The sequence below is a fragment of the Panthera leo genome, chromosome C1 (assembly GCF_018350215.1).
Source record: "Panthera leo isolate Ple1 chromosome C1, P.leo_Ple1_pat1.1, whole genome shotgun sequence".
NCBI lineage: Eukaryota > Metazoa > Chordata > Mammalia > Carnivora > Felidae > Panthera > Panthera leo.
The window spans coordinates 201,717,824-201,733,281 of record NC_056686.1 but is presented as its reverse complement, the minus strand read 5'-3'; the positions used below and the strand labels follow the sequence as shown (position 1 = coordinate 201,733,281).

Genomic DNA, 15,458 nt, shown 5'->3' with positions numbered 1-15,458 from the left:
CCAGATTCCAGGTGAGCCCCTTCCCTCCCCACCCTGCCCCAGGCGGCTGGGCGAGAGCAGCTGAGCCCGAGGAGCCCTCCCTCCCGCTGCCTGACACCCAGAGAGAAACCGATCCGGGGAGGGCAGGGCGCCAGGGGCCGGGCCCAGAATAGTGCTGCCCAGCCTGTGTTGCGCACTTGCTCTGGGTTGGTCCGGGGTTGGCCGCATGGAGCACGCACTGAGCCGGGTACAGGGGTCCCGGGGGACGGGAGCTGGGGCAGCCGAGGCCAGGGGATTGCGAGCACACCACACCCTGTGAACGAGTGTGAATGAGTGTGTGTGCGTGTGCGCATGAGCCTGTGGGTGCCTGTGAACTCGTGTGCGCGCGCGCGTGTGTGTTCTTTGTGTCAGCGACGTATGTGGTGCCCTGCATGTCTGGGAATGGTTGGATGTGTTTTTCCGAGTGTGTCTAAGTGTTGGTGTATGGGTGTGTTTGCGGGGGTGCACCTGTGCGTGCATGCGTGTGCGTGCTTGCACGCGCACACGTGGTGGGAAAGGAAGCTACCCGTGGGTTCGGGGATGCAGGGCGTTTCTCCACCCCTTCAGACATTCTTCTCCTCACAGAACCCATCCTGGAGCAGCCTTGGGGGACCTGAGCGTCAAGGTAGGCGGGGCTGCCTTCTCAAGGGCGTAGCCTCTCTTCCTACTTCGTTTGTCTCCCACCTCTCTGGGCCCCCAGTCTCCACTCTGCTAGCCTGGCTTTTCTGTCTCTCCTTTTTCCTTCTTTGTTCCTCTGTTTCTTTTTTCCCTCATCCCCTCTTTCCTCTTTCAGAGGAAGTAGGGGGAATCTAGAGTCGGAAGACTCCGAACCTAGTTCTGTTAGCACTTAGGAAATAGCTGTGTGAATTGTGGTGAATTGCCCCACCTCTCTGATCTCAGGTCCCGCTTTAGTAAAATAAGGATGATGATAACATCTCCCTTATAAGATTGCTATGAGGTTTGAGTGAGAAATATATTGGAGGAGAACCCTTGGGAAGCTTGCAAATGTGAAATATTATTATTAATAACATTTTAATTGATTTTGTTGTGTTACTCCCCATTAACCAAACAGGCCCCATTCCCCCTTCCAGAGATGAGCTGTCTAGAACAAGGAGAGAACACTTCATGGCCATCGCCGGCCATGACCACAGGCTCAGAAAGAAGCCATGAGAAACAGGGGGCCAAGGCCTCGAGGTGGACAAGGCAGGAGGCTGTGGCGGAAGGGGAGCTGCCGGGTCTGGGGGAAGGTGAGGCCAAGGCCAGTTCTGGGGAGATGGGAGCGGGGGCAGTGGGACATCCCGGAGCCTGGGGCTGGGGCTCTGCTCTGGATCCTTCCAGAGCACAGAGTTGGCCCCACCCTCATCTTGTAGTCTGTCTCTCCACATGGGAAAAGTCACCTGCACAGCAGAGCCAGGGGCCTGACGCGGCCAACTCAGGACAGAGCCACTGTCTTGTGTGACTCTGAGACTCAGCTTTCTCACCTGCAAAATGGGGCCACAGCACCCAGGCTTCCCAAGGCTGCTGTGAGGATGAACAGAGCCAGCGGATGAGAAAGGTCTCTAGAAGACAGACTTACTGTCCTCTCCCCACCAACAGATCCCCAGGCCAAGCCACCTGCTGAGTACGCCGGGCTGGAGGCCACGTTCCCCAAGGCCACACACTTGTCCCAGGCTGCTCCTTTGGCCAAAGTGGGCGCCCCACCAACAGAGTGGGACATCTTCCCCCCTAACCACAAAGCCTCGGCCGCTGGCTCCAGCACAGACGAGCTGGAGCTGGACATAGGGTTCCCAGCCACAGCATCGTGGGGGTATGAGCTCGGCCTGGTGGAAGAGAGGCCTGCCCTGTGCCCATCCCCACGGGCCCTGTTACCCAGGCTGGGCTGGGACGACGAACTGCAGAAGCCGGGGGCCCTGGTTTACATGCACTTCATGCAGGAGCACACCTGCTACGACGCCATGGCAACCAGTTCCAAGCTGGTCATCTTCGACACCACGCTGGAGGTGAGGCTGTGGCTCTGCCCCACCTCCGTTCTCATGGGGCTGCAGCCTCCACTCACCCGCTCCAGGGCCCCCCGCGAGTCCCTTTCCAGAGCTCCTTCTTAGCACCACGGAGACCAGTGCTGGGGAGGACCCCTACTCCCCAGTTGTCATCCCAGCTCTGCCATTGAGTATGTGTAGGCTTTGGCATCAGTCACCGCTCTCATCTCCAAAATGGGAATGGGGGCCCCTGGCTGGTTCAGTCAGATGAGCATACAGCTCTTGATCTTGGGGTCATAAGTTTGAGCCCCATGTTCGGTGTAGAGATTACTAAAAAAAAAAAAAAAAAAGTAAAAAATGACATAAAATGGGGACAGGAAATGCCTGCTTTGCCCTCCAAGTTTCGGAGGACTCCTGGAATAACCCGGGTCAAGTGGGAGCACTTTGTGAACCCCTAAGTATGGGGATGACCTTGCAGGCTGGCTTAGGACAAACAGCAGGGAGCTCTCAGTAAGAGAAAAATAGGATGGGTTCTAGCCCCTGCTCTTCCCTTCGGCTAAGCTATAGAACGCCTGCTTCCATTTTTACCATCACGTATAGCGGAGCAGTGTTTCCAGAAGCATGGCGATAGTATTACTTAGGGTGAAGCCAAATGAGTCAACGTCAGATTTATTTAGAGAAATCTATTTTGCAGATGCAACGTGAATAAGCGTACCTCCAGCACGTAGGTTAGCGAAAACCATAGTGTGTGTGACTGTACGCATGTAGCACCCGAGTAGAAACCCCGAGTGAGTTCGTCACACCCTGATGTGCCAGGTGAAGGCGTCACCACAGTGCCTCCGGCCACCAGCAGCCTCATCTCTGTAGCAAGCGTGCCTGGCAAAGAGCGTGCCAGTGTGTGCCATGGCCTAGGACGGGCAGTCAAGCTCATGCAGAGGAGATCTCGGGAGAAGGCCCCGGGGGAGGACCCTGGTTGGGACAGGGTGCCGCTGAGGGGCAGTGAGAGACTCACCCCTCAGTGTTCTCTCTGGCCCTCAGATCAAGAAGGCCTTCTTTGCCCTAGTGGCCAACGGCATCCGGGCGGCACCGCTGTGGGACAGCAAGAAGCAGAGCTTCGTGGGTGAGGAGGGGCTGGGAGGCAGAGGGAAGAGAGAGATCTTCGAGGGGATTCTGGGACTGAGCTCTGACACGCCACGGGTTCGGGCAGACCCTTGGAGTGAGCCAAGCCGGGGGCTGGCGTGGGGGAACATCCGATCCCGGCCTCGTGGTGGCCAGCTGGGAGACCCCATGAGTGGAGGAGGTGTGACCAGCTGACCACTCCAGCTCTACTCACCCATGGTCCCGTGTCGTAGGTGCTAGATAGGAAAAGAGGAAAGGGAGAGGAAGGAATTTGGAGAATAGAAAAGGGTGCAGCGGGGGCGGGGAGAGAAATTACAGGGGAGGCACAAAAGGCGGGGGAGGGGCTGCCCCGCTTCCCTCTGTCCACAGTTCCCACAGCTGTCTCTGACCTAGGACTCTGGCAGAGCCCGGAGGGGGGTCTGACCCCTCAACCTGCCTCCCACCACGGGGCCCCAGGCTGACCTCCCGCCCTTCCCTCCTAACCCCGCAGGGATGCTGACCATCACAGACTTCATCCTGGTGCTGCATCGCTATTACAGGTCCCCGCTGGTGAGGAGTGGGCTGGGGACCCCAGGGGCTCCCATCTGGGCTGGGGCGGAGGGTGGCTCAGGGAGCCTGGTGCCCGAGGGGCCCGTGTCCGACTTCCGGAGTCCTGTCAACGTCTCTAGGTCCAGATCTATGAGATTGAAGAACATAAGATTGAGACCTGGAGAGGTGAGCTGGCGGAAGGGACCCGGAAGGGGCTGAGGGTGTGTGGGTGAGCATGGGGCCAAGGACCCGAGGTGGAGGATGGGCAGTGGGGATTTCTTGGAGGGCGCAGGGGAAGGGTGAGAGGGAGCCCAGAGGGCCTGAGGGAGGAAGACAGAGGGGCTGCCCAGTGAGGCAGGGTGGCCAGCTCCTCAGGCCTGACTCTGGCTTTTTCCTACAGAGATCTACCTTCAAGGCTGCTTCAAGCCTCTGGTCTCCATTTCTCCCAGCAGCAGGTAAGCGTCCCCAGCCACCCACCTGAGCCTCCTTGCCTGAGCAGTCCCCTTCCGGGTCAGCCCCTCAGTTCTGACCTCAGGGGCCCATCCCGTGGCAGACAAGGCAGCCTGGACACCCTGTCCTTCTGCAGGGGCTGGGGTGGGGGTTGTGTCTCCCCCAGACCCACTGCTCCCACCTCTGCAGCCTGTTCGAAGCCGTCTACACCCTCATCAAGAACCGGATCCACCGTCTGCCGGTCCTGGACCCGGTCTCAGGCGCCGTGCTCCACATCCTCACACACAAGCGACTGCTCAAGTTCCTGCACATCTTTGTGAGCCTGGGCACAGCCTCAGGGTGACCCGAGGGGCTGAGAAGTCATTGGCCCAGCAGACCGGGGAGGGAGCCGCTGGGAGCACTCTGGGGGCTGCTCCACCTTGACTGCCACCTGTCCCCAACCCACCCAGGGCTCCCTGCTGCCCCAGCCCTCCTTCCTCTCCCGCACCATCCAAGATCTGGGCATCGGCACATTCCGAGACTTGGCCGTGGTGCTGGACACGGCGCCCATCCTGACGGCCCTGGACATCTTTGTGGACCGGCGCGTGTCTGCGCTGCCTGTGGTCAACGAAGCTGGTACCTGCACCCAGAAGTGGGGCTGGCTGGGGTGGGGCCGTGGCAGGCAGGGGTCTGTGGGCATCTGCTCGGGACCCAGGGTGGAGTTAGAAGTCTGCCTGCTTAAATCTTGGACCCTTACTTAGCCTCTCTGTGCCTCAGTTTCCTCATTTGTGAAATGGGAATCTTAATAACACCCATCCTCTGACTTCACGGGATGATTTGAAAAGATTATGTGCAGTTAAGAAGCATGGTAAGACGAAACCGAAGATGAGGTTTTTAATGGGAATTCACCCTAAAATGGGCCATGGGATCCAGCCAGACCTCACCTTCTTGCCTTGAAGAGAGGGATTAGAGGGACTACATGATCATTTCTTTGGTTGAACTGTGGCTGTAAACTGTTTCAAAGTCAAAATTGCTGTAATGAAGCTAGATATCAAAAAATGTTTTTTTATTTGTTTTTGTGTTTTGAATGTTTATTCGTTTTTTGAGAGACAGAGACAGAGCACAAGCAGGGGAGGGGCAGAGAGAGAGAGAGGGAGACACAGACTCTGAAGCAGGCTCCAGGCTCTGAGCTGTCAGCCCAGAACCCAACGCGGGGCTCGAACCCACGAACGGCGAGATCGTGCTCTGAGCCAAAGTCGGACGCTTAACTGACTGAGCCACCCAGGTGCCCCAAGAAATGTTTTGATTTATTTTTCATTATGAAGAATTGCAAATGTATGAAAATGGTAGGACAAACTGTATAATGAAAGCCACATATCCGTCACCTGGATTAACTATTGTTAACACATTGCCATAACCAGGGTTTTTTTTCCCCCTATTTTTTGCTAAAGTGATTTAAATTACAGAGATCATGTTATTTTATCCTTAACCCTTTAGTCTGCATCTCTTAAAATCAGTATATGTCCTATATCACCTAACAAAACCAGAATAACTTACTAATATCATCGAATATCTGAATCTAATTCTCATTTCCTCGCCTTCCCCGAGAATATCTTTTTTACAGGTGGTTTGTACAAACCAGGATCCAGTTAAGGTCCATGCTTTGCAATGCTTCTTTTGTCTTTAGTTTCTTTAATCCAGAACAGTTCCTTCCTCACTTAATTTTCATAGCACTGTAATGACATTCCTGGGTCAGTTGTCCTATAGAATGATGTCCCCCCATCCAGATTTGTCTCTTTGCTTTCTACGGACGGCCTCAGTGTTGTTCCTCTGTTCCTGAGTTTCCTGTAAACTGGAAATTAGATCTGAAGGCTTGATCAGATTCAGGCTATCCATTTGAGGCTAGGATATTTCAGAGGTGACACTGTGTAGTCGAATTGCATCACATGGGGAGGCATGATTTCAGGCGTCTCCTCTCTGGCTGTGATGCTGTGTGATCTGTGGGTTTAGATAGTGGCCCCTTGATGCCTGTTTTAAAGCCAGTAGCCTGGGGGCGCCTGAGTGGCTCCACCGGTTAAGCTGACTTCAGCTCAGGTCATGATCTCCCGGGTTCATGGGTTTGAGCCCCGTGTCAGGCCCTCTGCTGTCAGCACAGAGCTCGCATCAGATCCTCTGTCCCCCTCTCTCTCTGCCCCTCCCCTGCTTGCACTCCCTCTCTGTCTCTCTCAAAATAAATAACCTAAAAAAAAAAAAAGCCTGCAGCCTGGGGAGGACATGGAGATGTCCAGTAACTCTTTCTGAAAGGCTGCCTCGGGCCCTTGCACAGCATGCTGGTTCTGACGTGAACCTCTTCCTCTTCTCTCACCACCTCGCCCCCCACCACCCCTGCAGGACAAGTCGTGGGCCTCTACTCCCGCTTCGATGTGATTGTAAGTGTCTGCGGGAATAGGGAACTGGGGTGCCACCGGGAGGCTGTGGGTGTGAGAACCGATGGAGGGGTATCTGTAGCCCGGAAGGACCCTTAGAGGTGTGTAGAGGGCAAGTGGATAGGTGGAGCCTGGTTAAGGGGCTGACTGACATGGCACTTGCCTCCCCGCCCCAGCACCTGGCTGCCCAGCAAACCTACAACCACCTGGACATGAGTGTGGGCGAGGCCCTGAAGCAGAGGACACTGTGTCTGGAAGGAGTCCTTTCCTGCCAGCCCCATGAGAGCTTGGGGGAAGTCATCGACCGGATTGCCCGGGAGCAGGTACCTCGTGCCCCTTCATACATGCCCCCGGCACGTATGGCCCAGTCCCCATGAGCAGCTCCAGCTGTCCTTGGACACCGGACACCTGCCCTGTCCTCCCATTTTATGGCCATTTCAAGCTCTCAGTGTCCACACTGGTCTGCAACTGATCCTGCAACTGGAGATCTGTCCACACCGGTCTGCAACTGGTCCTGCTAAGGGCCACAGACAGCCGATCACCCCAGCGTGGTCAGAGCTACTTCTAACTGGTTTCTAGGAGATACTTTTCGGCTCCCCCGCTTACGTCGTTGCCCCTGAGTCTTGGTGACAATCTCGTTGGTTACCATAGCTGCATGGCTCGAACCTCTCACTGATCCTCTGTGGACCCGCAGGTACACCGGCTGGTGCTGGTGGACGAGACCCAGCATCTCCTGGGCGTGGTGTCCCTCTCCGACATCCTTCAGGCACTGGTGCTCAGCCCTGCTGGCATCGATGCCCTCGGTGCCTGAGAATATCTGAGTCCTCACTCCCAGGCCGTCTTCCACACGCAGAAGCCAACGAAGGGAGCCAGGGAACACGGTCTCCATCTTTCCCCACCCCAGTTTGCTGGTTTGGCTGTGGTTCAGGTAGGCTCTGCCCTGGGCCATCGGCCTCAGCACCAGCCCATTGGTCTTCCTAGGCTCTCAGATCTCAGCCTGAGGCCCCCTGAGGATGGGGGTGCCCAGCTCACTGCTGAGCAGCCCCATGAAAACTACAAGTATCAGGACTCCCCGTGGGGTCCCCACTCTGTCCCATTCTCCACTGAGGTCATGAGGGTCGTCACAAGAGGGGTGGACAGGGGCTGGGGTCAAGGCAAGGGCGGTGATGTGATTTCAGATGCTCTGGGGAGTTTGACCTGCCTTCTTGCAACTCAGCTCCCACCTGCTGGGAATCCCACCGGAAGGAAGCAAGTTAATAAACCTTTGTTGAATGGAATTTCCACGCTCAGTCAGAACTACGGCTAAAAGGAGGGGGTTTCTATCTAAGTAATCATCTCAGTAAATCCGACATGATCTCAGACTCTTTCCTGGTACCGTGTTGGCTAGGAGCTGGCTCAGATTCCACCTGTTTGGCAGTGGATGGCAAGACGAGGTTCCCCTACTGGAAACGCAACCTCTCCTGCCCACGTAGTGACTGTCTTGTCTTCTCTTTTCCTCACAGGCTTCACCAGCCCTCTGTCATTGCCCTTGCCCTGCCTGTGCTCCCAGAAGCCCTCAGGAATTCCCAGTCCTCCATGGGGTGATGAAATTAAGAACAGCTGAGTCGAGCCTGGAGATCTATGAACCAGAGGCACTGAGATTACCCCAGGGCTGCCTGCTCCATGCCTACCCATATCACTTTCCCCCCCACTGGCCCCAGTGGAGCAGCGAGCCCTCAGCCAGTTGGGTGTATTCAGGGGCTCTGGATTCCTCAGCTTCTGGACTACCTGGGAGGCCCTGCTATTCTTCCACACTACTAAGGGTGGCTCCCCACAACTTGGCCACTGCCCTTCTTCCCTCCCAGCATTGAAACAGCAGCCATGTGGAGAGCCTGTTGAGTGGGGTCCTCCCTCCATTCTCATCCCGAGCACCAGCAAACGGTGTTCTCAGTCCCCAGTGACAGCCTGTGTTTGGATCACTGAGGATGAACACTGAGAAAACAAAAAGAAAAAGAACAAGCAACCCGTGCACTTAAATTGTATAAGCTTCACTCCGAAAACGCTAGTCATTTGGCCTGAACTTGCAGCAAGAGCCCTGTGCTTTCTGAATTCAAAGACGCGAGGGAGAATCTGTAATTGACAAACGCTACCACTGGCCTTGCTTTTGTGCATAGAGTGTTAGTTTCTTTTTTCATTTTTTATTTATAACAAAACCATAAAGAAGATGTTAATTAGTTAATGACAGAGTAAGTGCAACTCAGTCCACAAACTCTAATCTGCTAGAGACAACTTTTTTTTTTTAAACACTGAATGTAATTCCTATTATGGACCCCATTTCACCAGGTGGTAGAAATTAATCTCCATTTGGGGTTCACCCACCACCTTTTCCTGGGGTTAAATTCAGTGAGAAGGGGAGGCTTTGAGTAGTGGAAGACTTTGTTCCTCACTTATCATCAACCACACTTGTCAGCACCTGCTAAAATATTCCCATTCCCATCTCTCTGTCACTTGGTCGGTCACTGGTGGGCATGGCCCCTGCTAGGTGCTCCCTCAGTCCCTACCACAAAGCCTCCTTGGGCCTGCCTTCTCTTGGGGCATGAAGACATTCTAGCTCCTGGACCTGCACCCCTCTGGGCTTCAGGACGCTGTGTGGTCCCAAGCACATCTGCTCAGGCGGACAGCAAGTGATCTGTTCTGCGCTGAGTTTTGCTCTGTGTGTGTGTGTGTGTGTGTGTGTGTGTTTAGCCCCGACCCTGGAAACATAGGGCACAGGGCTCTTCTTATCATCTCCTTATCGTTTCCAAACCTCTCTGGGGTATTTATCATATTCACCTCCTCCCTTCAGACACAGCTCCCTTCTCAGACACAGGCCCCAGAAATGTCTACAGTCTCTTTGCCTCCCCACCCCCCACCAACCTATGGAATCTTCACCAGCGGGGCCTTTTTCTCTAACCCGTCATCCATTCTTCCAAGTCCACTGCATGTGTCTTGAGTTCTTGCCACCTGCCTTGAGGGTCAGGCTTTGGAAATTCCAAAGCCAAGGCCAGGCTTCGGTTATGTCATCCCTCCCCTGTGGCAGCGGACGCTGTCTGCTATCCAGTGGAGAGAGGAGAGGTTAATATTTCTAAAATATAATCCCACCACATTTACCTCACAGAGCAACAGAGTGGAGACATTTGTGCTTGATGAGTCAGGCAGTAAATGAAGGCATTTTCTCACAGACACGCAGCTTTTTTTCCGACTTTGCCATAACCCATGGGTCAGTGCTGGTTCTGCTCTGGCCCTGCCTGGGAAGGTCCTGGGCCTTGGGCTCAAGTGGGAGGATGGGGGTGCTTCTCTGGGCCTGTCTCAAGCGACAACCTTGGGGAGCCTGGGGCAGGCTGCCTCCTGCTGCAGCTGACTGTAGGGAATGTGTAGCAGGGTCAGTCCTTTGAGGTGGTGTCCCAGGTTGCTCTGCGTGAGCAGACCGTCAGGTCAGCCCAGGCGTTCGGTGGAAAGGGCAGCCCTGAGGAAATCACTCTCTCCCCCTCCTGCTCCCCCCCACCCAAGAGTAGATAGGTCTCCAGCCTCCTGGGCCCACCATCCTGAGGACCCAACAGTTACCCCTTGGGCCCTTCTCCCCAACCCTCAGTTCCTGACAGCCCTCCCACATCATGGCTGCTAGAAAAGAGGCAAAGGGTTGCCATGGGGACTACTCCCGCCCCAACTCTGAATAAAAGTATGAAGGCCAGCCACTCTGCTGGCTCCTCTGTTCATACCTATGAACCCGGGGCTGGCCAAATGGTGCAGGCATCATTGCCTCCATGCCCCCGACTCCTGCCCTGACCCCCGAGGCCCCTCCGAGTTTCTGTGACCTCCAGGCGGGACTCTCATCCACCTCTCTCATCATCTCACATCACCTCAGCAGTTATCAACCCTGGCTATGCCACAGGATCCCCAGGGGAGCTTTATAAGATGGTAATTCCAGGGCTCCGTTCCTAGAGAGATGCTAATTTCCTGACTTGGGGGGTGCGACCAGGGCAACTGTATTTTTTTGTAGAAACTAGAGGCTTGCGATGCATAACACGTGATGGGCACGATAGCTTGCTGAGAAATACAGGCGCCTCATTTCCATAATTAGGAAAATCGTCTGTCGCCCTATGGCATCTATATTATTTGTTATGACCAAGATCTACAAGAAGAGCTGGCTGAAAGCAGGGGCACAAGGTAGAAGATACACGATTTTCTGGCATTCTCACTAGCCTTACAAACATGTGCAAATACAGAAGAATTCAGCACAGGGTTACATTATGTCCATCCCCTGACGACAACTGTCAGAATTTGTATTGGACGTGCACCTTACATCTGGAATCACAAATAATGAGCTAGAACTGAACTAACATTAATGAGCCAAGATACATCAAGAGCTAAAACATCTGTAGAACACGAGCATGTAGACAGCCAGAAAATATTGGGTACTCGGTCTATTTTTACTCCTGGGAGTGCTGCATAAATGTTTAAGAAGACAAGCTGATGTCAAGGGGCACCTGCATGGCTCAGCCAGTTAAGCACCTGACTCGATTTCAGCTCAAGTCACGATCTCATGATCCATGAGATCTGTGCTTACGGCATGGAGCCTGCTTGGGATTCATTCCCTCTCTGTCTCTCTCTCTCTGTCTCTCTCTCTCAAAAATAAATAAATAAACATTAAAAAGAAGAAAAAGAAGAAGAAGAAGAAGAAGAAGAAGACAAGCTGATTCCTTAAAGTCTTACCCAAAAATATGGATTCTAATTGGATCCAACAAGTTCAAATTAGCTGGAAAGGGAGTAATGAGATGTGCACATTGTTTTCGGTCAAGAGCGTATCTCCTGTGCTGAATTAATGTCCACTTATCCGTAATTATCCTAATTCCTATTGTTCTTTCCTCGCAGTCAGGTCAGGGTGGATAATCGGGGAGCCTCACTGTGACAACACTTCCCTGTGACTTATGTGGGCAGCTCAGAGTCCTCGAGACCCCAGCCCCACCGTGGTCTGAAGGAGCAGACATTGGAAAAGGCAGAAGTTGCTGAGTGACTTGGTGACAGAAATCTCGCACCCCACCCCCTGTCCCGAGCCCGGCCCCCATTCTCTGCATTTATAGGGACCGCTCACAGGTGGATCCCTGCACAGGTGGGGGACAGCTATGCCCTCAGAGTCAGGAATTCCTCCCAGTTCTCTCCAGATTGCTCCATACAGAAAGCTCTGTATCCTCCCCTCTTCTTCCTTCCTCTGCCTACCATCCCAGCCTCTTCTCATTTAACAAACATTTTTTAATCGCCTCCTAGGTGCTAGACACAGAGTTGCTCACTGGGCTCCAAACTGAAAGGAACTTGGTTTGTGCCCTCTGGTGGGTGCACAGCTGGTGGGGGAGACCGTGGGGTCTCCAACAAGGTGAACAGGTTGAGCGCTCAGTTCTCTCATGTGGGTGGGGAGGTGGGGAGAGCACAGAGGAAGTGCTTGTGCTCCCCCCCAGAGAGGTCAGGGGAGGCTTTTCAAAGGCAGTGACATTTGAGCTGAGCCCTAAGGAAGGGCAAGTTCTCTGGGATGACATGGCAGTTGGTGAAGAGACTGTTCCAAGAAGAGGGGACACGAAGAACCAAATATTGAGGCCAGAAAGAGCATAACGTGCTCAGGCAAATACAAGGAGTTGGGGTTCAGCTGTGGAAAGGGTGTCTGGGCAGGGAGTGGGGGTGGCGGGCAGGGTGCCAGAGTCTTCTAAGCCATGATAAGGACTTTGGACTTTGCTTCATGCCTGAGGGAAGCCTCTGAAGGATTTTAATAAGGGCAATGATATGATTTTCTTTATCCTCACAAACAGAAGAAATTTGATTTTAGTTTTCTATGACCCAGCAGGAATTTACAACTGGGGCTGGGCCTCATTGCCTTCTCCGGCCCCCGGTACACCGAGTCTCCGTGCCAACCTGCTTTCCCTCTGGTTGGCTTCCTGTACGGAAGAGGCTGGAAAACTAAAAACTACCATCCCCATGTTCTCTTGCAGCTCGAGCTCCAGCCTCTCAGTTGTATGTGAGGCACACGGAAGGTGGGAGCGAGGCGGCGGTCATGGGGGCCAGGAGTGGGGGCGGGGAGGCTACTGCCCACCTCCCCATCCCCCACCCACCCCCACCAGCCCTGACCTGGGAGACGCGGAGTAGCATAGGGCCCGCAGTTGTAGCGATAGCTTCCCAGCACTCGTCCTCCGGAGGGCGGCCAGTGTGACGCATCCCAGGCTGAGTGCCCAAGGGGCGTCCCAGGAGTCATTCCTGGAGATCCAGCCTAGCGTGCCTTCACCCATGTTTGTAGCACCTCATTACCCCTATCAAAGCACTTCTGTTCAAACGACGGTGCTCCTCTTGGTGCCCGGAGGATTGTTCTGCAGATCCTTCTCGGGCAGGGCCTTGGCCAACAGCGCGTGAAGCCAAGGCCTCTGTGCAAGGTCCAGGAAAACACAGGTGTTCTCATTTTCCATGGAGGGAGATGGCTCCACCTCCCACAAGATCCTTAAGTGGGGACATGGTGTTCCCCAAACACAGAAAGGGGGTCAGATGCTGGGTCATCAAAAAGAATGACAAAGGTCTCCAATTATCAATAAAAGTCCTTTTATTCTATATTTTTTCCAAAGATAGCCATGTGACTGCCGGGGGGGGTGGGGGGCGGGGGGGAGAAGTGGCCTTTTATCTGAGAAGGAAACATTCAAAATTATAAAAGTGGCCAAAGCTCAGGGTTCTACAGAAAGTACACTGTCTTGGACCACTGGCGTCTGGGAGCCTCTCGTCTGAGATACAGCAGTGGCCAGAAATTACTGTGCCAGAGAGAGAGAGAGAGAGAAGGGGGCTGCTCCAGGAAGGCCCGGGCCCAGCTCAGCACTGTCTCTGCAGGAAACGCAGGCCCACCTTCTTATTGGGAACCAGGACGATGCGGGCCACGCTCCTCACCTCCCCCGTCTCGGGGGCCAGGACCACCTCATACTTCTGGATCAGCTGGGAGGTAAAACACACATGGGCCTTAGAATCCGCGATCTCCGTCCCCTGCCCTCCGCTACACGCTCCCTCCCTGTGCTGCCCTTCCGCTCCTCCCCACGGCCTCCATCAGCCCTCCCTGGCCCACTCGGCCCTCCAGCCTCTCCCCCACTCACCCTTGACAGCAGCAGCTGCATCTCCAGTTCCGCAATCCTGCGACCCAGGCAAGCCCGGACCCCATAGCCAAAGGGCACAGAGCCAAATGGATGCTGGACCCCAGGGGTAGCAGGCTGGCTCTTCTTCAGCCAGCGGTAGGGCCAGAAGCTCTCTGGCTCAGGGAAGATGTCAGGGTCACGGGACACCACATAGTGACAGAACACAAACTGGGTCTGCGGAGCGAGAAGGGGCAGCCCATCAGCTTAGGGCCGCAGGGCACCCCGGGAGCCCCAGCTCTTCAGCCCCACTCACGTTCTTGGGGAAGAGGAAGCCACCGACTTCGATTTCCTTTTCCGTGATGACCCGGGAGTTCGTGGGGACCACGGGGTAAAGGCTGCAGGGCAAAGAAAGCACAGGTTCGCCTCTGGTGCCCCAGGCCCTTCTTCCCATCTCACCCCTGGCCCTGGCGCCAGCCCAGCAGCCCCCACTTCCGACTCCTGTCTGAGTCCTCCTCTGCACAGACCCTGTGCTCCTGGGAAACGCAACCTACCGCAGGGTCTCCTTAAGCACAGCTTTGAGCAGGGGCGTGTGTGCTAAGTCCTTGTACTTGGGCACGTGCCCGGGGGGTACCACGCCCACCACTTCCTTATGCAAGGCAGCCTGGATCTCTGGGTTCTTTGAAAGATGGTACAGGGCCCACGTCATTGTGTTGGATGTCTGGGAGGCAGAGGGAGAGATAAAGTGAGGAGGGATTTCTAGGAAAAAGGCTAGTTAGGTAGTGGGGGGAGTGTGAGTGAGCGTGCGCGGAAAAATGAATTTGCCGCGAGCATGGCAGAAACAGACACAGGGGCTCATGGGGACCCTCCATGTGACTCCACGGCAGGATGAGGACCCATACGATGGAGAATCACGTTCTAACAACAAGGAAACCGTAACAGAGGGAAACCCCACGTGACAAAAGGAATGCAGAGTCTGACCAAGAAGGCGCTTGTGGTCGAGCTCTCTGCTTAAATTGCATCTCAAATAGATGTGAGATGTGACTTCCTAGCTGGCCAAGAGAGGCTCCAGGAGGCGATGGGATCCCTCTTACAAAAGAACCATTCCCAGAGCACCTGGATCGCTCAGTCGAGTTGGGCGTCCGACTCTTGATTTCTGCTCAGGTTATGATCCCAGAGTTGCGGGATCAAGCCCCACATCAGGCTCTGTGCTGTGTGTGGAGCCTGCTTAAGATTCTCTCTCTCTCTGTCTCCCTCTCTCCCTCTCCACTGCTCACATGCAGGCTCTCTCTCTCTCTCTCAGATAAAAATAATAAATAAAAAACAAACGAAAAAGAACCATTTCCTGCCCACCTCTGCCGGGTTGAAGGACCTCCCTGTTTTCCTTCTAGCTCTACATCTGTGACACAGAAAGAGAAGCAGGTACCTGGAGGAACGAAGGTCAGGCTCAGATGAGGGTAATGGGGAATTGGTTCAGGACAGGAGCTGGGAGCCCCCGGTCTCCTTGCTGGCCCCCCTCACGCACCGTGTCTACGCCAGCCAGGAGCAGCTCGGGCAGGCTGCCCATGACCTCATGAGCACTGAGCTGTCCTCTGGTGAGCAGGAAGTGCAGGTAGCCAGATATCTGCACTTCATCTGGCCCACTTTTCTGCAGCTGGGTCTCTATCTCCTTGAGTTTCTGATCAATCAGCTTCTTCCCTACAGAGACAGTGGAGAACAGAGGAGGACAAGGTCAAAAGCCATGATCTCCCAGGACCAAGAGCCACTCTGATGGCTGGAAGCATGAGGTAGGGGGTCCTGGGACAGACTGCTGATGCACAGACCCTGGAACCCACCCCACAACCTCCCTCCCTGGC

At 54.7% G+C, this 15,458-nt stretch overlaps 2 protein-coding genes across 3 annotated transcripts in view; one reads left to right on the top strand and one right to left on the bottom strand.

The window, feature by feature from the left end:
• Positions 1-205: 205 nt before the first annotated feature.
• Positions 206-7,307, top strand: PRKAG3 (protein kinase AMP-activated non-catalytic subunit gamma 3). Its single transcript, XM_042953206.1, has 13 exons — positions 206-226; positions 604-643; positions 1,110-1,265; positions 1,615-2,018; positions 3,033-3,114; positions 3,604-3,662; positions 3,782-3,827; positions 4,042-4,096; positions 4,281-4,407; positions 4,541-4,706; positions 6,462-6,499; positions 6,673-6,819; positions 7,191-7,307. The coding sequence occupies exons 1-13, from the start codon at positions 206-208 to the stop codon at positions 7,305-7,307; spliced, it is 1,458 nt and encodes a 485-aa protein (XP_042809140.1).
• Positions 7,308-13,091: 5,784 nt separating this feature from the next.
• The window catches only part of LOC122226651 (sterol 26-hydroxylase, mitochondrial), a 30,697-nt gene continuing 28,330 nt past the window's right edge, over positions 13,092-15,458 (bottom strand). For both annotated transcript variants that reach the window (XM_042950184.1, XM_042950185.1), the window contains exons 5-9: positions 15,128-15,300; positions 14,157-14,323; positions 13,919-14,000; positions 13,627-13,839; positions 13,092-13,471 (exon numbers count right to left, since the gene is read on the bottom strand). In XM_042950184.1, the coding sequence (XP_042806118.1) occupies positions 13,352-13,471; positions 13,627-13,839; positions 13,919-14,000; positions 14,157-14,323; positions 15,128-15,300 (755 nt within the window). In that variant the 3' untranslated portion in view covers positions 13,092-13,351. The remainder of the gene's footprint in view (positions 13,472-13,626; positions 13,840-13,918; positions 14,001-14,156; positions 14,324-15,127; positions 15,301-15,458) is intronic.

Bases quoted from the DNA above. Each gene is read 5' to 3' on its own strand.
- PRKAG3 (XM_042953206.1), top strand. From the start codon at position 206: ATGGAGCACGCACTGAGCCGG. The intron at 3,663-3,781 runs GTGAGGAGTGGG...CAACGTCTCTAG, and splicing joins GCTATTACAGGTCCCCGCTG to GTCCAGATCTATGAGATTGA. The intron at 4,707-6,461 runs GTACCTGCACCC...CCACCCCTGCAG, and splicing joins GCCTGTGGTCAACGAAGCTG to GACAAGTCGTGGGCCTCTAC.